At 41.1% G+C, this 24,732-nt stretch overlaps 1 protein-coding gene across 1 annotated transcript; it reads left to right on the top strand.

Moving 5' to 3' along the window:
• The first annotated feature begins 9,083 nt into the window (after positions 1–9,083).
• Positions 9,084–24,184, top strand: LOC108665970 (GPI ethanolamine phosphate transferase 2-like). Its single transcript, XM_018152781.2, has 18 exons — positions 9,084–9,280; positions 9,673–9,830; positions 11,304–11,571; positions 11,902–12,017; positions 12,414–12,507; positions 12,953–12,995; positions 13,324–13,481; positions 13,597–13,724; positions 15,027–15,232; positions 15,764–15,874; positions 17,036–17,233; positions 17,498–17,814; positions 18,414–18,623; positions 18,896–19,440; positions 20,096–20,429; positions 20,909–21,145; positions 21,474–21,604; positions 22,265–24,184. The coding sequence occupies exons 2-18, from the start codon at positions 9,727–9,729 to the stop codon at positions 22,563–22,565; spliced, it is 3,501 nt and encodes a 1,166-aa protein (XP_018008270.2). The 5' UTR covers positions 9,084–9,280; positions 9,673–9,726; the 3' UTR covers positions 22,566–24,184.
• The last annotated feature ends 548 nt before the right edge of the window (positions 24,185–24,732 follow it).

A 24,732-nucleotide genomic window follows, 5' to 3' on the forward strand; every position in this document is an offset into this window, starting at 1 on the left:
TTTTCTCGAAATGAACCAGGACAGACGAAACGAGACAAGAAAATTCCGGGAAAAAAATAACGGGACAGGGGGGTAAAATTTGTCCCGGAATAAACGTATGAACCGAGACAAGACTTCTGTCCCGGACTTTAAAACGTGTGTCCCGGTAAATTATGAACTGGGACGAGACAGACAGATTTGAAACGAGACATAACGAGACGACACAAGATTTGTCCTAATTATTTAAGACAAAACAAGTTTTTTCAATTACAATATGAATTGTTTCGAAAACATGGGTTGAAGAATGACAAGTTAGCCATTTATTGCTAATAGGGCCATAGACAGTTACCAGTTAAATTGAGTTATTTGCAGATTTAGCAAAATTTGTCTGACTAACTGACATGGCAGTTAATTAGTGGTCCGACAAACACCGCAAACCTGTTGATGTATGGCTGAGTATTGAGTAAAAAATGTTACCCTTAAGTCTTAACTAAGGCTTCCATGGCACTTTATGGGAACCGTACGAGTATGAGTCGAGTTCATAACGCATTCGGAACGAGTTCAGGCGCCACGGAGCACATAGGGACGCAGTGTCTAGATTAGTCGGCCAATTAGTAGACTGTGGAGTGGAGTCCTGGTAAGATATTCCTAACAATACTAAAGCTAGTTTTAGATTATCTCTGCCTTTAGTATAATTTAGTGCTACGCCTCCAGGAAATCTTCACAATTGCGCAGTTTCCTGAATTGTTATTAAACGCTTGTTGTTGTTGTTAATTGCCCGGGACCGCTGCTCGGCGGTGCCACGAAGAGGCGGCGGCTCCGGGGGAGGAGGGGGGAGCGGAGGTTCCACTCCAATCCAAAGATGTCGGCGAAGGATGGGAGCGACGAGAGGAAAGCCGCAGTCGGCCCAGGGTTAGACCAGAGGTCCAGCGGGGTCAGCAAGGTGGGATGCGAAGGGCAGTTGAAGAGGTGATGGGTGGTGTGGTCTATTGCGCCGCACTCAGGGCAGAGTGGGTTGTTGGCTGCACCAATGCGGGCAAGGTACGAGTTGAGCCGCGATGAGTAGCCAGAGCGGAGTTGCGAAAGGGAACTTCTGGCCGCCCTGGGGAGGGAAAGCTTGCTGGACGAGACAGTGGGGGCAGGGGTGAGCAGCACCTTGTTGGGAGCTGCTGAGGCCAGGTAGGATGAGACAGCGGAGCTGTGCAGGGTGCTGAGGGCAGCGGAGTAGGAGTCGAGGGGGAGGGATCCCTCTACCAGCAGGTGAAAGACGGAAGGGAGGAAGCGGGACTGAGGCGTGTGCTTCATGGAGCGGGACCCTGAAGTCTGGGTGACAATAGGGTAGCTGGGGTGGTGTGAATGTAGAGCACTGGCCAGGAACTGCGAGCAGAGTAGAGAGAGGTATTTGGCCACGGGTAGGACCTCAGCTTCACTGTGTAGGTGGGAAGCGGAGGCCATTAGAAGAGATCCCGTGGCTATACGGAGGGCAGAGTTTTGAATGGTTTGCAGCTTGGAGATTGCCAAATGAGAGGCGTTGAGGAACCACACTGGGGCAGCGTAGGTGAAGAGGGACTTTATAAGAGCCTTGAAAGTCACCAGGAGGGTTTCCTTCTGCTGTCCCCAGCTGGTTCCGGCGAGGGATTTGAGGACGTTGAGGCGCGGGCGGGCTCGCTGGCATATCTCAGCGATGTGGGGTGAGAAGGTGAAGTGGGGGTCAAAAGTGACCCCGAGGATCTTCGGGGTTTGACAAAGTGGGAGGTCGGACCCTTCCCAGTTGATGTGAGGGTCTGTTTGTGATTGATGGGTGTCAGAGGTGAAGAGGGTAGAGTGGGATTTGGGGATAGACACCGATAACCCCTTCCAACGAGCCCATGCAGCCACATCGGAGGAGTGGAAGGTGAGGACTGCAGACGCGTCGGCGATCTGCACGGCCCCCGCAGCGGCCGTGAAGTCGTCCGCATAGGAGGTGATTAGAGGGGCAGACTGGGGGAAGTCTGAGACACAGGAGTTGAAAAGGACGGGCGAGATGACGGAGCCTTGTGGGACTCCAGCGAGGACCGGACGCGGAGGAATACCCCCCCTTAACGTTATTTAGAAAGGATACACATGGATATCTTGAGTTCTTTTTTGACGATCAAACTATTGTATTTTTCCAACTTAAATTTTGTTGTATTTTAAAATGTTGTTGATATATCTTTCCATACTTTTTTTGAAGGAGATTGATCAAGGCAAGATTGATGAATCTGATTCTGTGATTGAGCTGGAGGCAAATCAAAGTCTGTCCAGTCAACCGATGTCACCAGCTACAGGCTACAGCTAGTAACTAGTATGGCCTCCTCCAGGCCATCATAGAACACAATTTTTGGAAAATATATAACGTGCTTTTCCATTTTATTTGCCTGTCAAGATTAAGAACCATTTAAACCACAACATGTATTCGTAGCAAAAACCATTTCAATTACCGAGCTCCAATCAGAATAGTAAAAGGATACGTCTCAAGTTGTTATATAAATGTATGACGGTAAGCCAAAGTTTATACCACATCAATAATTGATTCGTCTCGTTATGTCTCATTAAAATGGCTATAAATTCCGGGAAATTTTAAGCTACCCATTTTAACCGGGGTGTCTCGTCTCGGTATCGTCCCGGAATTCCGACGGAGGGCTGAAAATTGTTCCGGTATTTATTGCAAACCGGGACAGAGCCTGTTGTCTCATCTCGTCTCAGAAACAAAAAAATACCAAATGCAGGAGTCTACAGGGTGCAACATTCATCAAATGGGATGTCAATGAATGGAAGAAAGAAATATGAAAGATGAATATGAAAGAAATGAAGAAAGTTAAGAAAGAAGAAAGTTAAGTTATGTGGTGTAAGAGCTTGGAAGCAAAGAATGGAAAGTAAGGACAGCCTGAGATTGCACAAAATGAATGAGATGCCAAAGTATGAGTACCAGGGTGCATACCGGTATTTAGAAAAAAATTCCATGACTTTTCTACAACTTTTGGAGCAAGAAACTGCAGCTGCATTGCCCTCAGTGGACCACAAATCAGAAATATGTGACTGCGCTTTGTTTTCACATCACTGTGTTGCTTAGCTAACTTGGTGTGTTTGCTGCCTTTGCCATGGCTCTTCAAAGCTGCTTCCCCCATATTTGACACATCGAAGTCTTTTGAGCACAATGTACATACCGCCATACCTTCATGTTTGGAAGGGCAAGCAAGCCAGTCACTATAAGCTTCTATTCTTAACCTGAAGTCATGAAATTTACACTTTCCAGGCATGGCAATGTAGAAATTGCCCACTGAAGATGGAACGCTGTCACTGCACATCAAAAAGTTTTGAATGCAACTGAGCTTGGTGACCAAGCTCACGTGATTGGTTCCCCAGTCACGTGACCGACAGTCAGGTGATTGGAAAACCAATCAGAATGCATAAAAGAGAGACTGTGGCCTTCTCTTGCTCCATGCATGCTAATAAGAATGCAAGAAACTAGGTTAACTAGCGACTGCATAGACAGTTCAACACACGCAGCACAGAAAAATACTTCCTTTTTTCTTCATTTATTTGCAAATTCCATGACTTACCATAACCTGAAACATCTATGACTTCTCAGGCCTGGAAATAAAAAATCAAATTCCACTACTTTCCAGGTTTTCCATGACTGGTACACACCCTGGAGTACATATATGATGGAAGTAGGGGTAGGGACTGGGGTCCTAATGTTCTTTGTGAGAGTAAATGCTTTGAGTGTGAATGCATGCACAAAGTTGCACATACAGGTGAAATGAAAGAAGAGAGATATTTGTTTTATGTGTGACTGTCAATGATAGAAGGGAGAGGGAAACTGTGGGGCATCTGATGATAAGAGTGTAATGCAAATGATAGGGAGACAGTGAGACTGGAAATGATGGATGAGAGGGATGGCTGATGAGTATGATGGTGTGATGTATGACCAAATGGGAGATGAATGGTTGCAATGATAGTCATAAGGCAATGGCATTCTAAATGCCTTCTAAATAACCATGAGCCTATGTAATTGAGGAGCAGGATGGCCAAAAAGTAGGAGCTCTTATAAAGGGAGCAGTGAGCCATAGTGGCAAAGCAGAGTTTTTTAGACTCTTCTTTAATTTAAATTTCAACTCCTATAAGTAGACCAGCAACTAGCAAGGTATTATGGATACCAACATCATCATACACAAGATATTAGTAGTAAAGGAGAAAAATATATATGAACTGATTCTAAAAAATCACTCGTTTGTCACGATGGGGATTGGGGAGCACATCCTAATAGGAGAGGAATGGCAGCAGCAGCCAGCACAAACGTGCTCCAATATGAGCAGGCCAGCAGCAGCAGCATCGCACTCCTGCTCCTATTGTAACAGAACAAGCCCTGCCGCTCCTGCCAGCCTGCTTCCCCCTGCTCCTCAAAGGGGAGCCCAAAAAAATGGGAGCCCACTGTTGTTGTTCGCCCTTCCCGTCCCACGACAAATGCGGGACAGGCCCTACAACCATTTCTGCGGAGTGCGGCCAGCCCAACCTCTCTCCCCAGCGCGCCAACAACCCTGCCACCTTGATAGGAGAGCTCCACAAAATCAAGGGCGACAAGGGCGTGACCAGCTCCGAGCAGTCAAACTGGTGGTTGGTGTTGTGTTCATGTCTCTGACAGAGTGAACGAAGAGGGGACGGATGTGTGACTGGATCTATCTTGTGTAGGTATTGGTGTAGTAGGGGGGACTTGTTTGTACGGAGTTGTGCTAGTGCTTGGCGTGTGTGTCTGGGTAATTGGGTTTCTGAAGGGTCTATGGCCGGAGCTGGTGCTCTGCCCCTGCTCTGCTCCTCCAGCACAGCCCCAGCACTTATCCTGGACAGTGGACTCCTGGACCTCCTGGTGGCTGGTGGATCTAATCATCTAAATGATTAAAAAAATGACTAGCCATTTCCTAGAATTCCACCATGAGTTGATAGTGGCTATTAGTGCATTTGTCAACATGGGTGCCTGCATGGTGGCAATCCATAGGTTATTCAAAAGAACCTGTTCTTATGTCATTTTGAACCGATCAACGCTTCTTTACAGACCGATCGTAAAACACCTTCACCGGCAAAAGCTTTTGCACTTCTGAAGAAAGTCAGCTGACAGCTACACTGGCCGTGGGGCGTGGTGGACCGACCCCGCTGAGCCGGACCGGGCGATGCTCTTGCAAACGCATAAGTACTCACAATAATTCCCTGCCACCATGGGTGCCTGCTGGCTGCTGCTATGAGCCTATGAGGCTATGACTGAGCATGGAAAGAAATTTTTGAAAAGTTCTTGGAGCCTCCATGATGAGGTTGCCACTTGCCAGGTTGGCAAGAATGGAGGCCAGCCAGGCAGTATAAGAAAAAACACCATTATTAAAATAAGAATAACTGTATCAATAATAATTTGTTACAACACAAATAGTCATCCAGGGCCTAAGAGGCTGTTGGTCTTAGGTCCCTTAGGCTTAGCTAACAGCCTAGCTAATTAGTAAGATCATAAGATGTGAACTTACTGAACTAGCTAGGTATACAGTGTAATAAATGGGATATAGCAATAATAAACCCAATAAATTTCCTCTTTCATTTCTCTTCCATGTTTTTTCTTCATTTTACCCTCAACAGATAACATAAACTTTTACACCCCTGACCCCATCAGCTCCAAGCTCCAACTCCAAGTCCAGCATCCAGCCTCTCCTTTAATGTTGCTTGACTTGTCTCTATCTGGCTGCCTAGGGCCTAGGCCAGGGCCCTACCGCCCTAGGTCTAGGAGGCCAGGCCAATGAGGCCATCATGCCATGCCGTGAGCTCCCTTCTTCCTTCAGTATTTTGTCCTTTTTTCATGGTCCTTTCCATAGTCACCGCGCCCCAATTCCAGTACTACTAGTGTCTAGTAGTCCTACCGGTACCGTGGAGGATGCTGGGCCTGATGGGTTTGGGGTACCAAACCCAGATCCAGTAAGGCACAGGCAGCTAGTACTTCGACCTCTCATGATACGATGCCAGACACTGAGAGTGAGAGAGACGTCAACACACGTCAACTCCTTGTGTTGTGATATCAAATACTTTGCAAAAAGGAGGGGAAAATAAAGAAACAACCCGATGATCGATAAAATTCAAAGAGGACTGGACTGGAAAACCTCAGAGGGATAAGGCCAGTTGGATTTATGAAGAATTGAAGTCAAGAATTTCGTCGATAATAAATAAATGTAAAAATTAATGTATCAAAATTCGCAGGTGTCTAGAGAACTTGATTTTGTACGCAATTGCATTCATCATGATTCATGAGCACAGTACCCGGTGGGCGGTGAGTACCGTACGCAACTGGCTTCTCGACATCTCAAGCTGCCGAATGCCGATGGTCGATGGAAGCTTCTGCCGCCTAATTTGGTTTCAAACAAGTCACGTTTCGACCAGTGTTGCCAACTTTTTTTTTCGGCGAGAATACCAGATAGCCTGGCCCAAAGTACTAGAAATATACCAGAAATTTCATTGTTCAAAAACTGACCAATAATAATAATAGCGGTTTCAGCGTTTATTAGGCCGTAGGCCTGTCGCCGATTCTTAACATCGCAGAACATTCACAGCATTTTGAGGTCTCGAACTCGCAAGGCACTGCTAAATTCTGCTGTGCATAACCGCCCGGCCTTTTTGCCGATTCTGACCAGTGAAATTGGCGCACAGAGCTGGGATTGAACCCGCGCCTCTCTGGTGCGTCAATCTTGGTACTCTGAACTTTAACCACTGGGCCCGGCCACCCCAATAACTTCAAATTTTTGAAACTATTCGGCAGAAACTTTGGTTAGAAAAGCAACAGTCATTTTTTATCTTTTTTACTGTGCATTTATCTGGATTGCAACGAAAGAGTGCAATGCATGACAAATAATTAGCCATATTAATCATGTTATATTTTTTCCCTCCGTTTGAACATTCTGACACTTTTTTAGTGTGACACTTCTTCCCATTACTCCAGATGAGCAAGCCGCGGAAACTGGTCATCTTCCACTTCCTTATTTTCTTACATGCTTGTATTGCATTTATCTAAGATTTCGGGTGTGATCACAAAATTTCGGCTACACTTGTAGCGGTTGATTTGTTAGCTTTTTGTTTGAATAATGGACTCCAGTACCTTACTTGAAATTCTGTTTCGTTGCTCGTTTTTCACATAGGTGGCTTGTGAAAACTCTCTCCCGAATGCATTCTAGACTGGTAAAAGTAGACTAGTTATGCAGTAGTCAGCCTGTTCCATGAATAAATTATGACTTTCAAGATCAGTGAAATCTTGAATGACACTCCAGAATTAAAAAATACCAAACAGATATGGAGGAGCTTGCGTCGCAGAGATCGTAGCTTCAATCGTCAAAGGCCATATCATCACTGCTCAGTAATCAATCAAGAATCATTACTCTCGTGCTCTTACTGCACAAAGCCATATTTTCGAATGTTAACATTTAGATTGGAGTTATTTTATGAAGCTGTTATCTAGCGGCTCCAAAAAATTGCGAGAAAGCTCTAGTGGCACTCTGAAGGTAATCCATATAATACACGCCTACGCTGGGGGAAGTTCAAACTTCAGAGGTGGAACTGGGAACGCAGCCGTGGGTAACAAAATTGACTAGTAAACAGCCTAACAGGCCCTGGGCCTAACGCCAATCATCAGCATACAATATCTACACATAGCCTCAGACCAATGAGCTGTGGGTAACTCCGGCTAACAGTAAATCTGCTTTGCACAACACAGCCACTGCTCCACAGCGCAACTGGCCGGAGCGCAACAGGCGGCGCAGGTTAGGTTAGGTTACATTAGGAGTAGCTGTTGCGGTAGGGCCAGTTGTGCTCCGGCCTGTATGCGCTCCGGCCTGTGACTGAACGGCGCTGTTGTGGTGGGCGCTTTGTGTCAAAAGCCGTGAAGATGCCCGTCTGCGTTACGTTCGGGAAGGTATATGAATCGCACTGTGTACTTTGGCTATGCTGACCTCTAGCTATCCACCCGTGAACTTAATGCAGTAAATCAGAAAAAAACAGTTTTAGGCAAATATACCAGATCTAAAATATTCATCTCAGACACCGTTTGAAAATCCCAGATTTGTGAAATCTGGTATAGAAATATACCAGTTGGCAACGCTGGTTTAGCCTCAGCCGACAGCTATGACACTTTTAATTTTACACGTATTTTTTGAACGAGCTTTACGAGCAGTTTTTCCAGGCGTAAATTTGACAAATCACAAATTCTCGTTCTTTCGTTAGTTACGCCTGTTACGGTATGACGGGTAGGCCTATGTGGCGAAAAGGACTGATATTCGCAACGATTGAGAAATTTCTTTCAAAATTATTTTTTCCCCCGCGATCTTTTCAATCCACCAGTGAAATAATTGTTTTTAACCTCAATTATAGGAAATCCTGCCTAATATTTCAAAATGGCTACAGACTACACTACCTACAAGGCTACAGCCTTACAGGTCTAAAATTTGCACCTGTAATTGGACAGTTTGACTCGAAATTAAAAAATTGGGCACAAGGCAGAAGCCACTCACACCCGTTGATTGGTTAAAACACCTGTGGCTGTGAATAAGGTCAATTTCAGCTGTTTCTGCGGCCTTTTCCAATTTTTATTGTGAAAAAATAAAAATGCGATTTTCCCTGCAATTTCCACAAATTGTGTGCAAAACAATTGTTTCTGTCTGGCGCCTGCAAGCTGCAACCTTAGGCTAAGGCGCTAAGCCGGCTTAGGAAACTTCTGCCCAATATTCCAAATACTAGGCAAGATACAGCACAGGTCTTTATAGTAATAATAGTTTAATACTAATAATATTAATAGGGCTCAATAGTCAAGATGGAAATGTCAATTCTGGATTTTCTTAGTAGTAAACTAGTCTAGAACTAGCTAATTGAAAACAGATGAGAAAATTATTTATTTTCTTAGCTTCTCAAGAAACACCACTGACTGACTGTCACTGAGTACTGACCTCTGACTGTTTTGGAGCCAAAATATTTAAATACCTAACCTGCATTCTTTCATTTTAGATGAGTTGTATAGGCCTGTGCCGCCTGCCTACCTACCTAATTTTTTTGATCTTTCTGACAGAGAACCAAAAATTCTGCAAATGCTTCAGAAGTTCAGTCATTTCATTTAAGTTTACTTCATTGTCTTCAATTATTGTTAATGAACTAATTATCATGTACTGATGTAAATCTTATCGATCTAATTAATTTTTTGAAAGTCTGTTTGAATTTGCAAGTTATTACATTATTTGGCATTGACGGAGTCACCGTCAGTCACGGTCTCAGAGTGAGTATAAATTTTTCTCAAATTAGGTAATATAGCTACACAGCTTTTCAATTTTTCAAACTTGAATTTTTGTATCAAAACACTGGCCTGCCGCGAGTGCCGCCTACATGGATCAAAACTCAAAGTAATATAGAAACCACAATTTTTAGTAAGTATTCCATCCTGCTCATGACTCATGTCATGAGACCATTGATATACTAACTTGCTAAGTTGCTCTCATTCATCAATGGAATGTTGGATGTGTGGGTTGAGAGAGATGCAGACTTTGTTGGTTCAGAATTTAGCACAGTTAAATTAAGATTTAGCTCTGTATTCTTATTCCAAATTAATTAAAAAATAATATTTTAGATAATGTTTCAAGTTAATAATATTCTCTATAATGTTTTTTGCAGATTGGGCACAGAGACTGGGAGTGGGACCTGGGTCAATCTTGACCAATCAACGTAATGAAGCCCATCACACTCTTGATTGAGCAGCTGCTAGTGTGCTCCATTATCATGGCTTTCCTCTCCGGGTTTATTTTCTTCCAGCCTGTTGGAGAACCCATTGTGTAAGTGATTTAATAAATTTTTTGATGAAAGTTTGTAGAATGATATGGTTTATCAGTAGGCTTTCATTGTTCAGCCCTAATTTCCAGCATTTTATTCATGATGCAAGATAGATTGGAAGCCAATTGTGCAGCTATTTTGTGAGTAATTGAGATACTTCATGCCTGAACTTCACACTTCTTGGATCATTGCCATATATCATAATATCAGTGACTTCAGTGTCTTGACTTACCCCTACATCTGCTAAAAATGTAACCTATTGAATCAGTCAAATCTCACAATCAAATCAAAGTGTGCTCTGCTCAGTCTTGAGAGTGAAATACCAAACTCAAGTCCAGTCTCACCTACAGCCTACAGGTAATAAGAAGGTAGGATCTGTCCTTACTTTTCAAGCCATTACTGAATTTGAGTGTGGTTTTAACCCAAGTGTAACTGGAAACACTGCCACAAAGATGAAATATTGGTGCTGACTTTGATGGAAACTTTTGTATCGATTTTCAACACAAGGGCTAAAGAGTTGCGCTTTGGTCCAGCTTTAAATTCCCTTGCTTTGGAGAGGATAGGAATGAACACAAGGGGAATTTTTCATCATATACTAATGATCTTCAAGTGCTGTGCAAGATTCTCCATACAAGGGGCACAATTTTTTAAGTTGACATAGATGGTCCAAAGCTCCAGGAGACAGAATTGCAACTTCAGAGGTACAAGTGTCAACAAAAGGTGTAATAGCAAGGTATGGAATTTGAAATACAGAAAAGTGGCATGGGTATGAGCTGTGCCAAATGCCATAAGCCAGTCACAGTTACTGAGGGTATGATCCCCAATACACTGCTGAGAATAGCTGAAGAGTTAGCTGGAAGTTATGCCCTAAAAGCACAACTACACAGGGTACAAAACATATAAATCAAAGACATACAGCTTGTTCATGCAGAGATGCAAGGTTGGCACTTGGCAACATAGCCATACTTGCCTAGACAAAAATACTGTAGATTGACAGCATTATTTACAATGGGCTGGCAGACGACAAGTGATGCTTATCTGGCGATTGCAACTCAATGCTATCAACAAACAAAATAGCATTGAAAGGAGTTTCCTTGTTGAGAAATAAAAATATGTATGCATTATTAAGTCTATTCTAAAACAGTATAAAGTATGGCCAATGAAAGTCCAATCTTTTAATGAAGTTGAATCTTCTAACTCCAGCCAATACTATGTTCTTAAAAAATAGTTTTTCGCAAAATTCATGTTTGTTCACACAAGTAATGTACTTGCACTATGATTCAAAATCCCTGCCGTGCTCAATTGGCAAATGTATCTGTACAGCAAGTAAGTAATTATGATAAGGAATTCTTACTGCTATTGTTTAATTTATTTTTAGTTCATACAATCTTTTGACTTGGTGTATTCAAGCTCCTGTTCTTGTGTGCTATTCAATGTAAATCATATTCAATAATTGCATACCATTTTCATTGCAGGTCAAATCCTGTACCACTGAAAGGTGGCATTCCAAAGATATTTCTGATGGTGGTGGATGGTCTACGTCAGGACCACGTTCTGACACTGCATTCTGATATTGATGATGGAGGTTCTGCCTCCATTAGGTATCCATCTCGCATGCCCTATGTTGCATCACTATTAAATTACTCTCAAAGTAACTTGGGGCATCAGCACACAATGAAATCAAGAGCAACTGCATATGATGTCATGACGTTCACACCAACTGTCACTGCTCCTAGACTTCTGGTGTGTGCTTCCATTTTGGCTGAATTCATTACTTCTGCGTTGATATTCATATTTTTTGTATTTGTCACACAACTTAAGAAAAAAAAAACAATAAAGGTCCTATAAAGCTGAATTTTCTTCATGATATCATGTGTTTTGTTGAATGTAAGATGAAGTAATCAATTTTGTAGTTGAATCTTCATTGTATCTGAATTTTTTTCTGTGTCCTCAGCAAATTACACCAGCAAGCTACATTAGTGGTCGATACAATTGATTTGATATGCCAGGCTGCAAGTGCATTGTCATATATATTCATTTCTTGCATTGTTAATATTTTTCTATTTTTTTCAGTCTCTAGTAAGCGGCTCAATACCAGGCTTCATGAGCATAGCATCGAATTTTGGTACCTCAGAAGTGACACAAGATAACATTGTGACTAAGTGGAAAAATTCTGGTAGACGAATAAAGTGAATAAAATTAAATTATGATGTTTATTGTTGAGTTTCTTCCTATTTGATGGCATGTTGAAAAATCTAGTCAGCATATTCGATCCAGGATACAATAGCCCTGTATTTTTATTGTATGAAATTTTGTATGCATAATATGAAGCCTCCATATTGTACATACAGAATTTAATCAATTTTATGGATTGATCAGATTCCAGAATGAATTATTGATGGTAAATGTTTGTCTTGAATACATGTGAATTCACTAGTATTTTATCAATTGAAATTCTTCTAGATCTTAAGAAATGCATCTGATTGTTTGTCATGTGTGTTATTAGTACGTTTATTATTTTCTTGCCAAACTTTTGTTGCTATATCACTGAACTTTGTTATTTGAATTGGTTCTGAATTCTTCAGGTTTTTTGGAGATGACACCTGGTCTGCCATGTTTCCTGGTCACTTTGTATTTGCTGATCCTGTGTCTTCATTTTTTGTCTCTGATTATACTGAGGTAAAAATTATTCTTATTCTATATAGTAATTATTCTAGTTGTATCATGTATCTCCAAGTTCTTGTCTCTCAAAGTATGAACAATCAAAATGGGGGCAATCTTGTATTGGTATTTGCAAGGTGAAACTTTAACAATTACTTTTAAAATAATTTTGTTAACCTAAAGTACCATACTATCCTTTTGATCTAGATTTTTTTCTAGAGTGCTATACTTTCAATGTTATTTGTTGAATAAAGTACTACACAGTCAGGGTTCAAAATGTACATTTGTAATTGAGCAAATTAGGTTTTAATGTTGAATGCAAGCTGTTTAATTTTTATTTTTTTTTTAGTTTACCAGATTCAAAGCAAAATTTTTATTTGTCCGTAGACAAGGAAAAAATATATTTTATTATTAATTGATCTGAAAATCTGAATGGTTTTTCAATATTTCTTCCCTTGAACAGGTTGATCGGAACGTCTCACGTCATTTACGAAGTCTCTTCAACGGTGAGATGTAATTCTGTACTGGTTACTTACCAATCAAATATTCCATAACATATCTGAGTGACATTTTTGAATGTTTATATCATTATCAGTCTGATCTTGATCAAACTCAAATGTAAATTCACAGTCCAGCATTATTTCTTCCTTCTATTTTAATTATGGTGTTAGATACTCAGCTTCTGAAACAGCATTTTCATCTTAGTGTCCAAAGCAATTCATGTTCTTCGTTCTCTTGGAATTGATCTATCTTAGTTCTATACTTTATAGAGCAATACAGGTATCTGTTGAGTTCAGACAACTGTAGAGTTTATTTAAGTTCTCCCTACCACAGGATCAGAAGAGCTCGCCTCTTGGGACGTGGCCATCCTGCACTACTTGGGTCTGGATCACATCGGCCACTCCCATGGCTCCAAGCATCGCCTCATTGACGACAAGCTCACGCAAATGAGCAACGTTGTTCGTGCCGCCAATCTCAGACTTGAAGCCTCGGTAAATTTTATATACCTTATTTTCATATCCAAGCTTCTTTGTCTTCGATGAATCTATTATAGTGTGTCACTGTCACTATCAAAAATTCATATTAAATATTAGTTGATGATTGTAGGGCTGCAACTACCTGATCCTGGTGTGCGGTGACCACGGCATGCTGGATGAAGGCGGACACGGCGGCAGCAGTTATGAAGAACTTCATACGGCTGCTGTCTTCATGGGTCCGCGTGTTGAGAGTAGGAAGTAAGAGTTGTGAGAGTCTCATTTGATATTATGGTAGTTACTGAAGCTTATTTATCTAAGAATTTTTTTTTGTATCTTCTAAACATTTGGAAACGCTGTTTAATAGTAATGCTTAAATATACTATTATTTCTATCGAATAGTTGAACCTTGCATTTTGACCATTACTTATACTTGGTCCGGTTTGCATCAGTATGGCGTCAAATGCTTTAGAAGACTTGCAAAGTTCTCGTGGTCATAACGGCAGTGAGTGGATATAAATCAAGGGTGTGAATGAAATACAAGAAAGATATAAAAACCCTGTATTGAAAATTATAGACACAGCAACCATAAATTACTGCAACGGGACTTGTGTTATGAGTAATGTCAGGGAGTAGCACTAGTTAGCTGACGTGTTCCCTTTATATATACGTCCTCGGTTCTAATTTAAACATGAGTGACCTTGGGCGTATGCGTTGTTGCACTGGTGTTGTTAAAGGAAACATAAATTGTGTGAGTGTTTTGGTATATGAATGTTATGGGCTGTTTTCCCAAAGAATATTTGTATTAATATAAAAATGCTCAATAATTCACGTCGGGCTTCTCTCTTTTATGGCAAACCTCAGTCCATTACGAAATCGTCTCGAGACAGTTTGTTATTGCATCGCTCTACTGCGTACTGCTCATTGGATTCCAACATCCATGGCCTCGCTCTTTCCTTTCTGTGTCGAGACTGACTCGCTTGTCGAGCCTACCGCGTTATATTTCCCTACAGGCAACCTCATTTCGTTAGCCCACTAACTTCCTCTAAGTTATTATTTAATCTTATTGTTGCATTCATTTTTTTGGCCTTTATTAGTTGCCATGTAGAGAACGTGTTTGTTCATAGAATATTTTTCTTCATCTCTGTCTTCATACCGCCAAACCGTTTTACTGTACTGTAGGTATACCTATTCCTAAAAGAAGTGTCCAGCATTTTTAGTGCCGGTTACTAATACTCTTTTTACTGAAATTACGATCGTTTAATTCTTAGTGTAGGTGATTATTAATATTATCTGTAATTCTCCTGTTCTCCCCTTAGCTTTTCCTGCATGTTGCATTAAGGTTTAGAATCTCTCAGGATCAGAGATAAACCTAATCTTAACGATAGCTTTTGTCTAGATGGCTTGCACAATAGCAAACAGGTTTAGAAACACGCTTCATTTTGCACTTTTGGATTACGTGAATAGAATCGTACTATTACTTCCAATTCACATGAATTTCATAACGCTATTTGGCAAACAATGTCACGATACTAATGCATCGAGTCCATTTCTTGGCTGCAGGTCAAGAGAACAACTGATGATCCGCCAAGTAGACCTGTCAAGCACCCTGGCAGTACTAAGCGGCGTGTCGGTGCCCGCCAGCAGCGTGGGGGTGCCCCTGTTGTCCCTCCTGAGCCCTCTCGTGGACGCCTATGACCTCCTGCAGCTCTACAAGTCCGAGGCTAAGCGACTCCTCCACATACTGGAGGCTGCTTCCTTACCTGCTGGTCAGATACTTGTGCTGTGGGGAGAAACTTACTTTCATTTTCCTTGAATCTTGAGCACTAATTAATGTACATTGTTTAAAGCAAGGGGTTCTTTTCATATTGCATTACTGGAATATTGAAATAATCTTATCATATTGTATTATTGGAATATTGAAATAATCTTTTCATATTCCGTTATTGGAATATTGAAAAATATTCCAATATTGTTGACTTTATTAAGTCAACTTAATAAGCCAACCTAAGCTTGGAAAAATATTGTTGACTTTATTAAGTCTAGGAAGCTTTGATAGTGATAATTCGTAATGATAAGATACTCCCGTAATATGAAGTTCGATTTGAATATGATTGTTCATGACTATTTTCGTGTTCTATGTATCATAATAAGTGAATTCTATTTTATTCTAAAAGGAAAGTTATAACTTAGTTCTGACAATTTTGTTTACATTAAGCCAATCGATTATTTTACCACTTCCTTTATAAAAATGTATTCCTACTAATTTGATTATTTATTGCCGTTTGTATTTTGTTAAGGAGACGCCTCGGCTCTGATGGTGGAAGCTGAGTGGCTAGAGGCACAGAACTACGATTTCCTGCTGGACCTGGAGAATAGGGCGGCGCAGCAAACGGCTGATGAGCTTGCCGGTAACATCCTATTCGTAGCTTTACTTCAGTTCTTAAAGCGTGTTTACAAAAACCATGATTATAAGAATTAGAATTAATAAGAATAGAATATTATTATATGAAATAATTAATAAGAATAGAATAATAATAAGAATATGGCAAAAGCCTGATGAACTTACAGAGAACGGAATGCAGTTATATCTCCTCCCTACAGTTTCTTGGAGATGTTCACTACAAAAATGCATGTATTAATGTAAATATTCTTCAATGTGGCACTGCATACGCTTGACGACCTTCCTGGTAACAATGCATTCATAGCCAATCCATTTCACTTTGCTAGGTGTGTTTTCTAAAATAATACATACATAAATTAAATTATTCTTTTAAACAATATCTTGTATAGGCTATGACTTCAGTGGAATGCATGAAAGTGTTGATCATCCAATGAATTCTGGTCAGTGTTTGTACGCATTCTTTATCAAATGCCTGTTTTGCAATNTGAAAGTGTTGATCATCCAATGAATTCTGATCAGTGTTTGTACGCATTCTTTATCAAATGCTTATTCTGCAATTATGACTGAACATTTGATGACATAAAAGGAGAGACCTGTTTTGTTGATTCATTATTGAATTCAATTCTATTTGTTGAATTTCATGACTGAGAAAATGACTGTTGAAATTCATGACATGAGAATTTGAAACAAGAACCAACACCAGGGGCCACAGCTATAAACTAAAAAAACTGCGGTTCAACTTATCCACGCGACAACATTTCTTTTCGCTTCGAGTCACTGACATGTGGAACAGCCTCCCTGAAGATATTGTTGACGCTCCGAGTATGGACGCGTTCAAGAACAGACTAGACAAGGCCATGCAGGAGCATATGTTTAGTCTTAAAATGCCTCGTACCCTACGGAACAACTGATATCTAGAAGGATTTTAAATCTACCGTCCGTAAGGCCAGTCTAGTCAAGAAAAGTACAAGAATCGGCGACAGGCCTATCCAGGCCTATTCTTTAATGCCGAAGATACTATACTATGACATTGGTCAAGTTTACTTATAAATAATTCAAGTTCACTGATATTTGTTGAGCGTGCTTATGTTAGCTGAGCTTGCTGATATCAGCTGAGCTTCCCGATGAAACAACCTTAAACATTTCACTGAAGAAATATTTGCTACAGACAACAGGACCAAGAGCTGCGTGGGCCCCCAGGCAGGCAGGGTGCGGGACAGCGGCGTGATGGCCCACGGTCGACTCATGCAGATTGTGGCGCTCTACGAGAAGACCTGCAGGAAAGCCTCTGATATTCTCGTCAATAAGATGAAGACTTATGACCTGCCTGTGCTGGCGGCCAGCGCTGTCGTCCTGTTCCTGGTTAGTCTTCGTCAATAAATAATTGACAATAATTCCAATAACCGTGGTTAGTCTTCGTCAATAAATAATTGACAATAATTCCAATAACCGTGGTTAATCTTTGTCTACTGAAATTATTAAGAAGAAATGTTTTATTATTGATAATGCTTTGTCCTCATGCGATGATGGGAAGCTTTTTAAAGCCTATTGGTGTCATGCATGTCATTTCCTTGGCGACTTTGCAAAAATTCCTCCATAATTACTTCATTTTTTATCTAGACTTTCAAAGAAAAAGGCCCTTGGACTTTCAAATGTGGACTTGAATGTAACAAGATATATCATCTCTTCCAGTTTGTTTCGAGCCGCATGCTGCTGCTCCTGTCCGGCCTGTCGACGTCAGCAGTGAAGGAAGCCACGCTAGGCACCGTGGCGTGCTGTGCAGGCGTCGTGCTGGTGCTGTGGAGTCTCATGTGCGGTATGCTGACTGGACGAGACAGCACCAGCATTTGTGATGCTCGTTCGAGCGTGACGTGGCTGCTGCTGCCACCTGCTATCTATTCCATGCTGCTCTTCAGAACTACCGTGACTACCTTCAAGGCCGGAAAGGTACTATAGATAAGTTCTTATTCTCTATGGATGAGTTCGGTTCTTATTCTTCACTCATATTCTATTATAATGACACCCTTGCTTTCAATGGGGTCGTTTTTGAGAACTGATTAATAATCTTGAGTCTTTCGAGAATCTTTTTAGAATAAAAGTAGTCAAGTGTTTAAATATTTAATCTTTACGCTCAAGATGGGACTAAAGACATGATTAATTTATCTATTCGGTTCCACAATAAACATGGAAAAACCTACATCATGGCATTGGTAGTTTTCATGCGTTTGGGCCATGACGTGCATTTTTTCACAGTGTTGTGGACAAGCAGAGTTGAACACCGTGAACGTAAGCTTCAAAATGTCCTATTACATAAAATAGCATCAAACTCTCGCAAAATTCCAAAATAATACAATGCTATTAGGTAGAACGCAATGACCGGATCTGCCAAATTATTTGATATTAGTTCATTTTTAATTTATGCCAAAATTCTTGCAGTTATTTCCGCAAAAGACGACTGTGTCCACTCGGTTTTTCTGATGAGCGACATTATTCAGCGCCCATGATGTAAATACATGAGGAAAATAAAACATCACATTATTTTGCAGGCGGCTTGTAAGCCTGAGACCAGTGCCACGCCGTTCAAGCTGGCGTCTGTGGTGCTGGTGGTGGGTGTAGTGGCCCACACCCTCAGCCTTTTCGGATCAAGTTTTGTTGAGGAGGAACATCAAACTTTCTATTTCTTCCTGACGTCGGCTCTCCTCGTGGTGCTGCTATGCTGCGTCAGATGTTGTTTTATCACCTTTGGGGGACAACAGGTAAATGTTTCTCTCAACTTTATAAAATTTATTCCTCCAAATACATTAGGATTCTTTCTCATGCCTTAAATTCTATTTTCTGTTAATGAGAAAAACGCAGCTTCGTTGTTTCCCGTCTTGCTTTTCAATTTTTTTCTTCATCATAAAATGTACGTTATCACTTGAAATTTAATTAAAATGAATTTATATACTCTTTGCGCTGTGATAAGATCAAATTCTTGTACAGATATCTTCTGCAGGATGCATTTCTAAAATTCACTTGCTTCCATCAGGCCGTGGTGAATTTATTCACTTCTACATCGTCGGAGTTCACTGATGACAATGAAGCTCCTCGTGACCCATACGACGCGATGCAACTACAAAGAGATGAGCAGTTCGTCAGACTGCGCGGCTCATATGACCATTTGTACGGCCACAGCTCACTTGTCACTTCAAATCTTGACTCACAAGTCGAAACCGCTGACTTTAATCTCGCCGGAGCCCTCACCACCGCCGCGGCTCGTACTATAAGAAAAAAGTCCGAGATTTACCAGCAGATGCGTTTCAGTTGCTACGCTCGTGCTAGTCTAGGGTTGTTGTTGAGCCTTATATTATTCAGAGTTATAAGAACCTGGAACTCATCAGGTGACAAGTGGCGCCACTTGCCCGACACAGCGGAATATTTTACGACGTTTTCTTTGGTGTCGCAAGCAGCTTGTCACATGGTGGGGCTGGCCTTGCTCGTGCTTTGCGACGTCGTGTGTCTTCCTGCCTACATGTTGGGGCTCCTGCATATCCTCTCGTATCACTTCCCCTTCGGGCCTGACGATTACGGCAAGTGAGTGTAAAGATCAATTGCGGATACCATGAATATTAAATCAATCTTTTATAGGATCCAGCTGTTTAAATTATTTATTATATCCAGCGAGTTAAATGGACATTTTGCTGCTAGAAACTAATTTTCAAAAGGAACTTATTCTTCACACAAAAAAATTTGTATATCCAAAAACTTTTTCTTCTCCATTCTTTATTACGTTGACTCTGATTGATTCATCTTGTACTATTATTTCATTTTTTGTACTATTTCGAATGAGGGTTGCCAGACGTTTTTTTTTCCGGGCAAATTCCGCGATTTCGTTTTTTTTTTAATTGTGTTAGCCGGCTAAAATTTATGATAGGGTTACTTTCTGCTTAAATTTAAAAAAACCTAAAAGAAAAGAAAAGGAATTTTACACCGGAACCTAAGAATATACTATTATATATAAGTTATAGACCTTTTTTGTTTGCGGGCTTGGTCGTTTTTTATACCATCTGGCAACCCTGAATTATGTACCACTACGTCCTGGAGAAATACACTTCGTAGTACGCATTTGTGCCACTTCGGAGCCAACGTGTTATCCTCCATTTTTCCAGACGAAATAAATTGTAACGCTTAAATGCTCCAAATCCCTTAATTGTAAAGTATTACCACTCGCAATCCTTTTGACTGACAGAGAACTGGCACCGGTGGTTATTTACGGGTCGTCGCTAGCCCTCCTCGCGTACGGCGTAGCGCGCATCTTCCTCCTGCAGTTCATCTTCAGGAGGAAGCACCCAGGCTACCGTCTGCGTAGGTGTGCTGTGCTGCTGCTGGGGCTGCCACCAAGCTCCCAAGTGAGGACTCTTTACGCCGACGGTGAGCAGTGCCAAGATGGCCGTCTCCCCGCTCTGGGTGTCGACAACAAAAACAATTGGAAGCATTCCAAGTTAACTGGCAGTATCATGAAAGAAGAAAACTTTCGTTTCGTCGTACAAAAGTACAATTCGACGTCGTATCTGCTGCCCCAGGTAACACGTCACTGCTTACATTTTTTATTTAAGATTGATGATGATATTTTTTAATCTAATCTTGCCTTCAACTCAATTTCCATTATTGAAATCTGTTGCAACATTTTGTTTCTAGGCAAACCGGTTTTTTACACTAGTTAAAAATTCTAAGTATAATTATTATTGGTTGAATTATTTCCTTTATCCTGAAATTTTCATCCAAATACCAATAAACGTATCCGCTACGTTTCAGTTACAACAAACTGCCGTGAGGCACTAAATTGTCTACTTTTTGCCACTTCTATAACATTCGTCATTATACTCACGTGTCAATTCGTTGAATTTAAAAATGTCCTATCTTACATATCCCCAACACGCCCCAATGTGCATGTTCCCAAATCTAACCTAAAGACCTCTCTCACACATCCCAACTCTCCTTCCATTACACTTCCTTATTTCCCTCCCTCACATGCACTTTTCTAACTCCACGTATCTCGCAGCTGCTGCGGTACGCGCGGTGCTCGCTGACACTGGTGTGGCTGCTGCTGCAGGAGCGCAGCAACGTGCCCTTGTGTTGCCTGCTGATGATACAGGCGAGTCTGAGCTCGTCCAGCCTGCACCAGCTCACCACCTACGTGGGCAGGTGGAGCCTCAATCGTCGTCTGTATCCATCGATGCCGCCCTCGCACGCGGCGCTGGTCATGCTATGGACCGCCGATGCTTTCTTCTTCTCTCAGGTGCGTGGGTGGCGTCTGATTCGATGGCTGGTTTTGTCATTTCTGTTTTCCGCACACATATATTGTAGTCATGTTGAAATTCTCACAGAAATAACAGTGACTCTTTCATGAATTCCCTCAAAGCTTTCCTGTTATTATTTCTGTCTCTATCCATTTATCGGGGCGTTTTACACGCTGCTACTCATTTGGACCATCGAAGAATTTTTTTATTTTGCTACACGCTCTTCTGAAGTCTCCAAGTACAATTCGACGCACAATTGTATTCCATACAATTGTGCAAATCGAATAAGTTCTAAAGGTACTCGAGTTGACGTTGTTGTCGTTGCAGGGGAACAACAACAGCCTGTCCAGCATTAAGGTGGCGGCGGGGTTCACAGGCGTTAACTCCTACCACGCCTACGTCCACGCCTCACTCATCCTCCTCCACACGTTTGGAGCGCCTCTTCTTACCTTACTCAGGTAGTATACCTATATATTATTACATTTTTTCCTCCCTTTGATGATTTTTTTTCCTTTTCCACCTCTTTTCTCGCCCTGCTCATTAATATTGTCCCTTTGTTACTGACACCATTTATCCCTCACTTGAAACGTTGCGACTAAATAACTACCTATCGTTAACCTACCTCTTCTTCTACCTTTATTTCAGGCAACTTTCTTTTTCTTTCGTTATATTTTTTAAAGTTCTCAATTTAAGGTTCTTAACCCGTGATGTGAAGGCCGGTGAAATATGAATCGCGAACTACGGGCTATGAACTATCGCAGCCGCTATTGCGCTAAATGTATTAACAGAAGAAATGTCTGTTAGAGATTACTGCTGTTATGATCACTTCCAGTAACTTACTGAGAAAGCGCTCGGGTATGATCATTTTGCACGCATATCCATTTGAGTTGAATTTTACCAACCGATCCCGATTGATGTATCGAGACGGTTCCACATAAGTTGCTTATCATTGATCAGGTACTTGAACATAGCAAGGACATTATGCGGTACTGAACCCTACCTGAGCCTCGTGTCGCTAAAAGTAGATTAGACCCGCCCAATACATACGCAAAGTCCTTTATCCGCCGGGCAATTTGTACCACTTCGCACATTTAAATTAATAATTCAACCCTATCTAGGTACCTGCAAGAGAGAATCAGCACCAATGAAATGAATGGCACAGACAACGCCTGCGACAGAAGTCCCTGGCAACGCACCATGGGCTTCGGCTGGTGGCCTGCTGCATCGACCGCCATGTTGACCTGGTGGCACCTCAGACTGCTGACTGTTTGTGCCTGTGTTCTAAACGTTCTAGTTCAGAGGGACCACATATTTATCTGGTCTGTGTATATGCCAAAGCTGGTGTACCAGTGCTGTCATCTCGTTCTCATGCCGCTAATCCACATCTTTGTTATCAGCTTGGCAACTTGTGCTACTTGATACTGAGTTCTAACGTTATTTCTTTTACATGCTGTGATACCGTCATACCGCTATATTCTCCAGCGACATCTCTTACCTTACGTGTGCTCGTAAGTGCCCACTCAACTTCTAGCCACACTTGTGCCGCGTGTCATTAAGCATTAGGTGCAATTCCTCATCTTGTTATGGAGGTAACTAGATGGTTAATTAACGACCTCAACCTAATTATAACTCATAACTTTAATGATCCAAATTATTTTCGCCCTTTATTAATTTAAATACACTGGTAATGGTTCCTGTAAATTATAAGACATGTATTCAATCAGATACATAAAGTAAGCAACTATCATGTATTTTACCTGTTTTTAGTGGAACAATAATGACGCTTTTGAAACATTATTAAAAATATTTTAATCGTGTCTTTAATGTGTATTCAATGACGTGGTTATGAAAATGCGACCCAATTTCATCTTGATATTGTCGATTTTTGTGCTTAATCATTCATTTTTCGATCAGTAATCCTTATTTCATCGTTACGGTATGTCGTCACCACAATCCCTTCCTGCTTTGAATTATCTTCCCTGATGTTTGCAGGATGACCAAAGTTATTGGTTGTGATTCAAGTCAAATTTCCTGACAAATATCTCGATTCATGTTGAAAACGCGGTCGTAGAAGGTATATGTTATGTAATTTGATGCTAGAATTCTCGAGTGATTGCTATAGTTAGCTTCTAACCCGAGGGATTCGTTAAATTTTATTACACTTTCTGAACGTTTTTGTGATAAGTTTCAGTATTTATGAACAACAGAACTGCCTCGTTAATTTTCATTCAATTCAGTCTATTCCAGTGTTTACATTTACATCGTACAAACTTGCTCAGTAGCTTAACTGATGTCCTACTTATCTTGAAGGTATGAAGTTTAGGCGCACTCTGAAAGCATAAATTTCTGTTTGTGAGTTTCGTTGTCTTCCATTTATCGAAATTTTTTAGTCCTAATGGCCTCAGCATTGCAAAAGCTACGGAATTTTATTTTATTATTCACTGGTGAATTAGTCATGGTTTTACAAGTTTGCTTTCTGAATCTTCGCCTCAATAAAATTCTCACCGTCCCGTCACTGAAGAACGTGTTTGTCGTAGTTCAAACAAAATTTTAAAACCGATCACCAAAAAGCTAAACCGAAAATATCCATTTATTTTCGTTACAAATTCTTGAATTATCATAACTAATAATTACCTAGTTATGCTAATTCTAGCTTAACTGATTACCTTGATACTGGCTTCCTGTTAAATACAATTAGTTGTTAAGGCCTTTCGAGATATGCTTCCTAATTCCCCCTGCTACAAGAGCTGTTCTCTTGTTTCCTATAAACTTAATGTCTGTGATTATGCGTTAGTGATTGCCTTATGTTCCTTCCTCTCCTACACTAAATTTCAAGACGATTCATAATAGTTAATTTGTTGGCATTTATGCAATCGTTCAACCATCGTGTCAAGGCATGAATTGAATTAACACGGTTTTGCCATTAATTTTCTTGTGCTGAATAGAGACGCGTCCTCGGCATTTAATACGCAGGGTTCGTACCGGGCATGGAAAACCTGGAAAGACATTGGAATTTTATTTTTCATTTTCCAGTCCAGGAAAGTCATTGGATTTCGTTTCAGGTTATGGAAAGTCATGGAATTTGCAAATAAAAGAAGAAAAAATGAAGCGTTTTTCTGTGCTGCGTGTGTTTACTGTTTGTGCAGTCTCTTGTTTCCTGCGTTCTGATTGGTTCTTCAATCACGTGAGCTCGGTCAGCAAGCTCAGTTGCATTCGACAACTTTTTGATGTGCAGTGGCAGCGTTCCATCTTCTGGTTCGTTCCATCCAAAGAATGGTTGAAAGAGGGTTTTCGTTCAACAAGAAAATCATGACACACAACATGAAAGAGCGATCGGTGGTTGCCCTGCGTGCTGTGGTTGATCATGTTGCACATGTTGGTGGCCTGGACAAGATGACCATCACCAAGAAGATGCTGCTTGCAGCTGGCAGGGCCAAAACAGCCTTCAATAATTATTAGGCAGAAGAGAAAGAGCAGAATGCGAAGGCCCAAAAAACCCAGAAGAGGAAGGCCCTGTTGGATGAGCTAGATGAACTGAAGAAGAAGAAAAGGCGTGCGGAGGAGAGCAGCAAAGCGCTTGAGCAAG

The sequence above is a fragment of the Hyalella azteca genome, unplaced genomic scaffold, assembly GCF_000764305.2.
Source record: "Hyalella azteca isolate HAZT.00-mixed unplaced genomic scaffold, Hazt_2.0.2 contig6753, whole genome shotgun sequence".
NCBI classification, from domain to species: Eukaryota; Metazoa; Arthropoda; class Malacostraca; order Amphipoda; family Hyalellidae; genus Hyalella; species Hyalella azteca.

Bases quoted from the DNA above. Each gene is read 5' to 3' on its own strand.
- LOC108665970 (XM_018152781.2), top strand. From the start codon at position 9,727: ATGAAGCCCATCACACTCTTGATTGAGCAGCTGCTAGTGTGCTCCATT. The intron at 17,815-18,413 runs GTACTATAGATA...ATTATTTTGCAG, and splicing joins CTACCTTCAAGGCCGGAAAG to GCGGCTTGTAAGCCTGAGAC. The intron at 19,441-20,095 runs GTGAGTGTAAAG...TTTGACTGACAG, and splicing joins GGGCCTGACGATTACGGCAA to AGAACTGGCACCGGTGGTTA.